This window comes from Trachinotus anak, unplaced genomic scaffold (assembly GCF_046630095.1).
Source record: "Trachinotus anak isolate AG129_WGS33_773 ecotype Australia unplaced genomic scaffold, CSIRO_AGI_Tana_v1 ptg000007l, whole genome shotgun sequence".
NCBI classification, from domain to species: Eukaryota; Metazoa; Chordata; class Actinopteri; order Carangiformes; family Carangidae; genus Trachinotus; species Trachinotus anak.
Genome location: NW_027273858.1, coordinates 11,236,563 through 11,247,746, shown reverse-complemented (window position 1 = coordinate 11,247,746; position 11,184 = coordinate 11,236,563). Strand labels below are relative to the sequence as shown.

General features: G+C 39.1%; 1 protein-coding gene across 1 annotated transcript in view; it reads right to left on the bottom strand.

Moving 5' to 3' along the window:
* Window positions 1–993: 993 nt before the first annotated feature.
* Window positions 994–11,184, bottom strand: part of zcchc24 (zinc finger, CCHC domain containing 24) — a 35,235-nt gene continuing 25,044 nt past the window's right edge. Inside the window, exons 3-4 of the mRNA XM_071480481.1 lie at window positions 8,901–9,065; window positions 994–5,711 (exon numbers count right to left, since the gene is read on the bottom strand). Of these exons, the coding sequence (XP_071336582.1) occupies window positions 5,598–5,711; window positions 8,901–9,065 (279 nt within the window). The 3' untranslated portion in view covers window positions 994–5,597. The remainder of the gene's footprint in view (window positions 5,712–8,900; window positions 9,066–11,184) is intronic.

Here is an 11,184-nt window from a genome sequence, read left to right as displayed (position 1 = left end):
CATTGGACACAGACAATTTAATCTGCCAGAACCATAAAGAAACCTGAAAATGTCTTTAGCTTTTATGTGGGCTGTTCTTCCTTCACAGCCTCTTCATTTGAAATGCGGAGTGTATGGAAGAGAGGGGGAGAAAGAGAGTGGGAGAAAAGAAGGCCAGGACATGTCTGAAGGCCAGAGACTGGGTGGTGCTGCTTATCGAGCTAATACTTTATGAAAGTAAATAATGAAGCGACGTGAAAAAGCAGCTCTTGCCCCTAAATGAAACCATATGCGCACTGACCTTCCACCGTTTGTTTGAATTCTCAGATTACATTGTTGCTATAGAGACTTTGCAGCTCTCTCTCTGTTGAGCTAGAGATGTTGTAACAAACTTGATATAATTTAGGTCCCCACCCTCTGGTTTAGTTTTAGTTATTTGGAATGCATGTCCAATATTGTGCATGGAAACTTGGCTCGAGAGGCGGCGGTGCTGCGGCCAACGTTTAATACACATGCAAAACAATGACATCTTAACAACTGGTACAAGCTGGTTCTTCTGCTATAAATGTCTACATTTATCAAGCAGCACCCATGTCAGCAGGGTGTCCTTTTTTGTGTGCGTTTTGGTTTTCCTGTCCACAGTTTGACCCAAAGTGTTGAAATCAAGTCCTGTCAGCTCGATGCGTCTGTTATCTCTCAGCACTTTCACGGAAAGTGAGGAAGAAAGTCCCTACTTCTTCTGTGTTACACAACAGCCATGAATAATCCATTGGAAACTTCTTTTATCATAATCTATACGCTTATGTAATGCTTCAAACTTGCAGTCAAGGACAGAGAGCAGGGTGATGATGAAAACATATAATCTCTGTAATGAATATTATATGGACCGGAGCTTTCAGTAAACAATGTGTTGCTTTTGGCTGAAATGAAACTCCAGAGTGAACACCTACCAGTTACTGGTTACAACAATTCAGCACAGGATCCAAACAAATGAAAACCACATTATCCAAGCAGTCCTAATTCAATATGATTTTTATTCATCAAACTTTCGACAGCTCTATAGCTCTAAAATGTATTCCCAACTAACAAATAAGGCACATTTTGGAATGCCGTTTTATGGACATGAAAAACAGACCTGTGGTCTACTCTCTAAACCTTCACTGTCCTTGTTTCCCAAAATCATTGTCTTCCCAACCTCACGCCTGTGTTCTGTCCAATTCAAATATTACATTATTGCAATATTGCATTACAAACATCTCAAGTGATACAGACAGTAAAGAATACAAACATAACTTTCCAAATTGACCACATAAGTGTTAACACATTACATTCAGTAAATATGTATTATTCGTAGAGGCTACACTAGGGGTAAATGAAATACTTCACGACTAATAACAATCAGAAGTTGCTGATAATGTTAAAACAACATGTAACTGAAGCATACTACCGTAAAGTATTTAAATAAGTATACATTGCACAAAATAATATTTCATTCAAAACCAAACACATGCACATGCAAACTCTAAAATAGTTCTTTGTCACACACGCTTTCTTGACAAAAGTATACACTCCCTAGACTACTAATAACACCGTAACATTTTATAATAGTTTCTTGTCATTGCTGCTTTAAGCAAACTACATCTCACAGTTTAACGTGCTTATACAGTGGTGAGTATCCATCACAAATTAAGAAAAAAAAAAGGTTTCTGCATGTTAACACAATATATCTCATAATATTGTAGTTACTGTTTACAAAATGAATACATGCGACTCTATGGATGTAAATGGCAGCTCACAATTAGTTACAGATAGCAACTGAATAACATTGTGGGTTATTCAACACTGATAACATCATAAAACAAAACACAAAAATACAATGGCTTATAATTGAGAAAGGGTATTAATTATGTACCAGCTGTTTTTTAATAATATTCTATGTAGACATCAATATTTCCTTCTTAGTGTAAATTTGTTGCATATTCTATACAAAAAGTGTTGTAAAAAATCTTTCCATAAATATTTCTGCAGGATAACCCCTCAGATTATTGTAAAACATAAAGAAAAAACAAAAAAAAAACTCCCAGCTTTGTTTATGTCTCAGCAATAGGCCCTTCTTCACACAGACAAAAAAAAGCTTCAATATTGCATAACGCTTCAAAAGAGCTAATATCCTTGAAAATGATGGCCATCAAATATATACATAAAACAGTCGATCTTTGTCAGGGAAATAACTCTTGAGTTTTTGCAGATTGCTTTAAAATTTTCAACATCTATTAAGTGTTCCAAAATACACATCTCATTCATAAAAAATAACAAATTTGAACTGAAAAGGTACTAGAAAAGTCAAGTATATGTAATTCAAGACACTACGTCTGAAAGCAGTGATTTCTTTTTGTTTTTTTCAAATGTATTGTATCAGCTGCTTCCATTGGCTCTTGATTTGCCATTTAAAATGGCCTCCTCATGTCTCTGGGCGGAATCAAACTCTTCAACAGGATTTCTCACTACGCATTTCTCATTTCCATTTTACCATAACTCTGTGAATCACAATAATCTTGTTACTTGTTTATGAGGTTAGTTCATAAGGCATCATTGGTATCTATTCCTCTCACTGCAGCCACATTGTACGACAATAGGGTTCAGATGTAAAGACCTGTTAGGTTAGTCTCATCACACAAAGCAAAAGAAAGACGATGTTAAGAGTAAGAAATATGGATTGTTCCCAGCAGTGGCGGGCTAAAAGGAGAACTTCTCACTCAGATTAAGCACAACTGCCAATTCCTTCTTTAAAAGGGGCACTCCACTAATTTTACTCCTCAAGTTCAGTTCACTCATCACAGGGAGTACTACACAGACTGTAAAAACAGTTGTGAAATGTCATCTGTGGCTCCTGAGGAGCTTTGTCAAGTCTGACAAAATAACCCTGATGATGTCATAGTGATGTCATCAGAATTATCTCCACTTAGGCATGGAAACACATTTTCTAAGAAAATACAAACTGTGCATTACAAACTGGGGGTGTGGCGTTTTAAACATCTATGCATTTACCAGGCAGATGCTATTAAGTTGCATTATGGGAAATGTAGGATCCAAGCTTGAGCCACATAAGGGGATAAAAGTAAAGATATCTCAGTTTCTGCTGCATTGATTTAGACTTTTCTGAAGTGTCTCTTTGAGGCCTCTTTGTGGAACTTCAGTTCTAAATCACTGGAGTGCCCCTTTAACTTTAGAGGTTGAATAAATGATTGTTTCCCAGAAATCTAAGGTACCATTATCAGCCACTGCAATCTCTCCCACTAAGGCAAGTGACCATGTATATTTCTTGAGAAAACCCATGGTTCCTTAGATAAACATAACTACAATAGATAGAAAAAACAAAGAGTGAGGTCCACAGTTTCATGTGCGACTCCATTCTGTTGTGAGGATCGACTAAGAAATAACGTCTTTGTTGATATTCCATGACAACAGACCACAGGAGGATTGTTATTGCCAGCTGGGAAATGCTGGTTCAGCCTGTGCCTCCGACTCAGCAAACCTCGTTGAAGCGAACACCCACCATGCCAGTTCAAGCTGCTAATAGAGGAACTGTCGTTTTCTCGTCCTTTGTCACGTATCGAACCTGCATTTAACTTATTCTGCACCACAGTTACCACATGCACATATACTACTCAAACTCTGAGCCTGTTCCCATATGTCTTTTCCTAATTTCAAATGGCCTCCTAGTCTTGATACTTCAGAGTGATTTAAATCTTTTTAAGGCACATACAGTATGTTACAGTATAAAATATAGTCAACCAGCTTTTATAAGGCTAGAAATACAGTACATATAAAATAGTTCACAATTCCTATAACAAGGTTCCTTGAAAGGCAGTTTTCTAAAAGTCAAAACTACATTTATTTCCTCTGTAGTGCTTTAGGTCTGCACAGCGATCAATGTAAACAGGATGTGTACTTCTCTTTCTTTAAAGACATTGGTTTATAATTGAAGGCCCCATAAAAACGAGTACAAGTGTAAACTTAATTCATCACCACTTTCAATATATCCTTGAATCTTCAGCATCACCACATCACAAATCGGCCCTTCTACTGTATATAAAATCGTATTGTTTCTCTCAACCAACCTGAAAATCATTGCGGTTCTCCAAAGCTTCACCTCCCTCTGGACACTCTTTGCGCAGCAATCAGCTGTTGGACATAGTTTTATAGGGTGCAAGCCCTTGGAAAGGTTTCCACTCAGCTTCACTTACTCCACTAAGGCTGCCAGACATCAACTGGAACTAAAATGTGATCTTAAATGTCTTTCTCAACCTCAACAAACATCTCCTTTGTATTTTACTAATTTAAAATCTAATCAGGCTTTACATGTGAACAGTTTAACCTCTAAAGTCGTGTTTCATAATGCTAATTAAATCATGGCAAGCAGTTCATTTTTCAACTGCTTTAAAAACATGCAATATTCGGCACTGGCGAGAGACTGTGGATGGCGAGATTACTGTTGCTGAAACTACTGTTGTTGTCCTACAGCTCCTTCTCAGTTGACCTTCTTGTGATTCGAAATGAACGCAACTTACCTATCTGACGTCTGTACCTATCCAACACTATAGATAATTGAGAATTTGTGGCAACAAAAATACTCTATGGAGGATGACTGAAACCTTATCTGTTAGCGACGCACTAAATCTAGACGAGGAGCGACTACGCAACTGAACCTACAGTAGTTTCTAAAGACACGTGGAAGCAGTTACACAATAATGTGATATACAAACATACAAAAAACATTTCTTTATGTCCCAGTTAAAATTCAAATTGCACACTAGACAACAAGAAAATAAATAGGCCAAATGTAAGCTAGGGATGTATGGCACATTATCCCTCAGTTAATTCACAGTTATAATAAAATGTGCTGTTGACCCTAATACGGCAAGACATCACAGGCCTCCTATACATTAAACCATTGTGAAGGGCCCAGGTTAAATGTTCATCACATTAGCACACACTTCACTTGGCAGGGAAATGAAAGGCAGATCTCTGTAAACACAAAGCCAACAAACGCCAAGGTGAGGTAATCTATTGAGACCAATACTGTCAGTGACACCAATGAAATACATGCCTGGTGCTAATTCATCAATACAATGATTAGATGTTGTTAAACATCAAGTTGGATCAGTGGGGTTATATGGTTTCCGATACATTAAACACAAAAAAAAAGTCACAAATTTTGGCACTTTTTTAACTTCTGATGAAGAGCACTTCCAAAGATATGATCCTAAGTTAACATGTTTCTCTCATTCCTGGATGTAATCATCAATACTGTCATTGGGGGGAAAAAAAGGCATAATGAATAAAATCTGTGCTCCATGAATGGTTTAGGAACAGGGATTGAAGGTGTATTTGCTGTGGTTGGAGAGGGAAGGCATCAAAGAGAAGAGAGGATTAGAGCTACCATCTATATTTGAGGCTTCTGAAAGACAGGGGAAGAGGTGAGAAGGAAAGGACACCAGGGAAGGGATGAGGGAAACCAAGGTGTGAATGAGTCAGGGAGGAAGTTAACAGCCTTGATGGAGGATGAGCAATAGGACTTGGGACACAAAAGTTGCTCTCTGACTCTGAGTAGATGATTATTGCACGCGACGGCAGTAGTAGCCCAAGACTTTGCATTTCTCGCACAGGTGTTGTGGGTGCTCCTTACTCTGGTCAGAAACATCCAGGCCATCCGGCTTCTCTAAAGGGCGCTGAGGATAGAAACAGAGGGCCAGTAATGAGTCATATTAAACGCTGAAGAGAGCAGCGCACACACAGGTTTTTGCAAGCAGTTTATTTGGCACCAGATTCAACTCAGCTATACACCCCACTTCTTTGGCCTCCAACTTTACTCCCATATTTTTCACAGACCAGACGTGTACTAAACACAATTAGCTGCAGAGATATGGCAACGCACCATCTGCTCTGGAAACTTGCAGTGCACTTTAACAACCTGGTATTAAAGAAAAAGATCAAGTACGCATTTGATCATGACGACCTGTAGGGAAATATCACCAAACTGCTGCGGCGATGGCTGTCTTGGAATCATTATTGAGGACAAAGGGAATCTATCAGGGCCAGCGCGTTAGGAGGTTATTTTAACAATCTGTCTGGAAAATTTTATTTCTCATCTATTGTTCTTGTCTTGTTAGAGAGTTTTACAAAACCGCTATTTATACCGAGCTGCCTAACTAAAGGAAACCGGGTTACCGTGGGTCACTACAAGGAGATATTTCAGTCGTCTGCTAATGAGTCTGCCAGGAAGTATTGAGACTTTACTATTGGTGCGTCAAAGACATTAGGTCCTTGAGGAAAGCTGGAAAATCTGATGCATATTTTATGGAGTCCCCTCAGTGGTCTGAATGAGCTGGGTTCAAGCGCCTTTGCTGCAGGCATCTTCCCTTCTGAAGTGTCCATAAGCAACAAGCTTAAGCTCAAGGGAGTCTGCTCTGGAGTTGAAGCTGCAGTCTGACCTCTTTCCATTTGGAGAGAAGTGAAAAGAGAAATTTCCCCTGCAGCGTTCAGTAACGTACAACTTTATTTGGTATGTGTGTTTGGCACAGAGGCAGGAATCACATTTAAAAAATCTAGGTTTTGTTTGAGTTGAGGGTTTAGGCTTGGTTTCAGAAGTGTTGGGGAATTTATGGGTCTTCAACCAGACAAAAGACAAACAAAAATATATTTGAATGCTATTTAACCTCGCAAATAACAAATGAAACTGTTCTTTGTGCAACAAAATAATTCGAAGTGTCGTAAATTTGTTATTCATTCACAAACCCTAAAGATTTTATGTAGTAGTCACTGATAAAGAAATATTACTGATATTACAGTTTTACTGTTTTTAGGTCAGTGATTACAAGAAATGAAAATAAAAAACATGTAACAGCTCAGAGACATTTTAATCACAAAATAACATTTTATTTACCAAAAATAAGTTGTTGGCTCAACACTGTCTTTGCTGCCCTAGAGCTTTGAATGAGGTTCTAGTTGTAGAGTGATGTAAATCCTGTCAATCACTTATTTTTTTGAAAACATACAGTGGAGGGCAGGTAGTTTTTATGCCAGGAGTAGTATATGCAAAGCTTCAAAGTTAAAGCAGCATCTATGTAGCCTGAGAGGCAAAAGCAAGGGCTAAAAAGTCCGGCCTTGATAGTTGCTAACTGTCATTGAACCAACTCTAACTGTCAGTTAGCAGGTTCACAGAGTTTATTCAAAAATAGTATTTGTACCATTAACCCGTCTTGTGAGCACTCTGCCTTTGTGGAGCAGTTTATACTCGACAGAGGAGGGCTAAATAAAGATGGATGAAGCAGCCGCTAATAAGCTACATTAGCTTCCTCTGTTTTGGGCGCTTTCTAACCTCAAAGGTCAGCGCTGTCATGACAGCTTGCTTGTGATCAATGGCAAAAATTCATGTGTCAAAGTTCAGCAAACTCAGTTCCAAATCTGGATTATGGCAGCTGGGCAGCAAGGGAACACTTTTTAGAGAGATTATAGAGAGTGAATCAAACTAAAACTGTTTAAGTGGGGAGGCAAAAATATGATTTTGAAAAGTAAGGTAAGGGGGCATGTCCTCATCATCCCCAGTGGAAATTATGCCCTTGGCTTGCACCAAATGCGCTGGGCGTTCAAGAAATATATTTCCCAGCCAAGAGGGACAAATATTTTATACAAGTGGATGAGATTGGAAAATACATACTGTATTCAGTTCAATCATGGAAATACTCGGGGAGGGAGGGAGCCGTGCTGAGAGGCTGTGCTCTTTGATACTCGAGGACACAGAGGTTAGTGGTCCATTTCAAATGCTGACAGGGGGGAAATATGTTAAGTGGGTGACATTGCAAATGCAGGGAATTTGCTTGCCTGTGTGCAGCTTTGCCGCAAGACAGAGGAAGAGAAGAGGGAGGTTTTTCTCACTAGTGGACTTTATGGAACAAAATGGTTTGGAGTGAGAAATACTTAAGTACTTAAGTACTGGCAATGTGAATGCAATCTTCCACTCATGCTTTTTAAAGGGTTTAGTTAATATTCTTGGTTAAGATCTGACACTGATGGAGATACAAGTAAATAAACAAAAGATTTGCAATAAATTATTGCATTAACTTTCCAAAATTACTTTTGTCTGCCCTGAATGTCTTTCAGGGTTAATTTGTCGAGCAGTGTTAGAGCACTGTCTTTCCCGCTTCACTTCATGTAAGTGTTAACAGAGTGGAGCATGGTCGGCCCTGGTATTCAGAGAACGAGCAGGGCCTCAAGCAGTAATCCTAATTTTATTTCAGGAAGTGGAATTGGAAGAATGTGGAAAAGCATAAATATTAAAAGATGAAGCGTGAGGACAAATATATTTGGAGCTGAAGAAAACAGGGTGGATTCTTTCTCAGGCCATCCACCTCTTTAGTCAACAGGCTGTAAGGAACATTTTAGCCAAACAGACAGCTCACCAGCACATTAATTCCCTCTGAGTGTTTGCTGTTTGGAAAAACACTGCACAGCATCTTGGTGAATATTATTTCACTTTTTGGTATTATTGACCGAGAGGAATTTCTGCAGCTGTAAGCCTCAATTACCCTGGAGTTATTTTGTGTCTGTGAGCCATTAATGAAGACATATTTATTTTAAAATTTGATGACATTCAGTAAATAATCCAAACTTTTATCAGTAAGGAAATGTAATTAGTTTATTCGGTGCTGGTTTATTACCATAGAGGCAAAAGCAGTTGTTGTGGTATGATTTTTATTTTATTTTAATGAGGCCATCTGGAATATCCTCAACAGTATATGCAGCCACGCAAGCTAGAGTCTGGACTCAATCTACCACTTAAACAAAGTGTACGCGTAATGTCTTTTACTTTCAACTTTAAAATTCTCAGAAAGTGAGCGTCATACTATAGGTTGAAGTACCTGTTTGTGTGGATAGACGTTGATGTGGCATTTGATACATTCTTGTCCCATGTTGGCCCAGGAGTTGCCACTCATCCACTTCCTCTTACACTTAGGGCACTTGTACTCTCCAAAGCATCTCTTCTTCCCCTGGTAGGGTGTCAGCCCTTCACCTTTAGGTCTGGCCTGTAAAGGAAGCAAAGCAAGGTGAATAAGAGACCAGTAGTTTTACATTCTTGGCCAAATAGATACAACTTTACGAGTGCAGAAAGGCATTTTTAAGAGAACCTCTTGAATTCAATAATACATGGTGAGCTCTGACAGCAGGGTGTGTCCATCCTTGTCATGCACTTTACCATACAGCACACCCCTAAACACAGTATTGGCACAATATGTTGTTATGTAATTGACATTTATTCCATTACATCTGTGTTAAATTACTCCTCTGATTCTCATGAGGGAGATGATTGCAAACAGTCAGTCAGCCATGAAAAAACACACTAGCCCGAGAGCAATATTGTTGGGAGGAACTGCTCGAGTGACTTCATTTTGGCAACTTTATTCAGGCCACTATAACAGCACTGGAGGAAAAGATTGATTTTTCCCCTAAAAGCATGTCACAAACCAACGTACCGCTGAAGTCATCAAAAAGGATAAATCACAAACTGTCCTCCATCCTGCCAAAAAATACAACTGTACACTGATTAGTGTGTTTGAGCTTTTAGTAGATTATTAAATCAGAGCTTGTCATTATTAGTTTTAAGCTCCATCATCTAAAAACAAGACTAAGTCAAAACCTAGTACGGTTTGGCTGGATGGCTGGATTGTGTATGGTCAGTGTGCAACACACAACAGACCTGTCTCTGAGAGACACAATACTTTTCTTTTTTCTGTCACACAACGCACAGCCACCATCTGAGTAACAAACTGCTGCTCCTCTCTCTACCGTGCAGAGCTAGGCAATATCAGTTTTAAGCTCCATCATAAAAAAAAAAATAAAACTAGTTCCAGGCCAGGAATTTTGTCATTTTAGGGACAAGACCATGAGTGATTTGATGCTTGCAAATAAATAGCCAGACTTTCTGATAAGAAAAAAAAACCCCCAGAAATTAAATAAATCGTAGGTAATTAACTTTTTATATAAATAAAAACAAGACATGTTTTAAGATGCATCATATTATCATGTATCAATTTACCAGGCTCTATAAAATGATAAATACATTGTGTAATTGGATTGTACCTATCGTTTCTGTCATTTTCATGAGCGTGACCGTGTCCTGTTGATAAGGGCTGGAGCTTGACAAACAGAGAGGACAGCAGTCTTTCTGGGATTATTTAAGATATTTCACGCATTACACGCGTGTACAGACTTGTGTGGAAACTTAAATAAACAAGCTAATTACACTGACTTATCATTCCTGTGCTTGATGAGTTTGAGACAGAATATTGTCATAGGACAAGAGCAGCTAATTTCTGGAACAGATCAGCACTTAGGTTGTGTGTAGCGGATGAGAGAGAGAGAGAGAGAGAGAGAGAGAGTGTAAGTATAATACAGTATAATAGTGGTACAGTATATGTGCATAACCAATCCAAGCTGCGTGGACTGCTGCAGTGACGCTTTTAAAACAACCGCGAGATTTTGACAGTAGCACGGGCACAAAGGCCATGGTGGCCGAGGGCGTACAATTTTTTTCAGGGCATCACGGCCATTGTGGCCGCCGCAAAATTCCGACCCTGACTAGTTCAAAACCTATCATCTGGATGTTGTATGTTCAGCGCACCTGTCTGAGACAAGGTTAAGCGACACAGTACCTTTCTTTTGTCTTTCAAACGGCACACAGCTTCCATCTGGGTAAAAAACTACTGCTCCTCTCTCTATCATGCACTGGCGACTCTCCTCTAAGTAGCCAAGATTTGCGCTAGGTGCCTATCAACTTCATGTGGCACTTGGCTGATCACTGAGCTTTTCTTAAGTTGCAGTGCATTCAGCTCTCAGTCAGCGGGTCAGTGATGGACATTTGTAAGTCGGTCCTGAGAGCTCAATGCACTGCAACTTAAGAAAAAACACAAGCAAACAGACAAAACACAAGCAAATTCAGGAAACATCTGCATCAATTTGACAACACATGCTGCAAATCCTCACAAGCTAATACAGAAATGCACTGCAAGTAGCACAGCTGATAATGGAAGTGGGGACACTAAAAAGTGATGAACCTGCCTGGGATGCACCTGCATGGATGTATTATAATACATTACATTTGTGGTTTTTTTTGGTTGTGTAGTGTGTATTTTTTAGCATATGTGA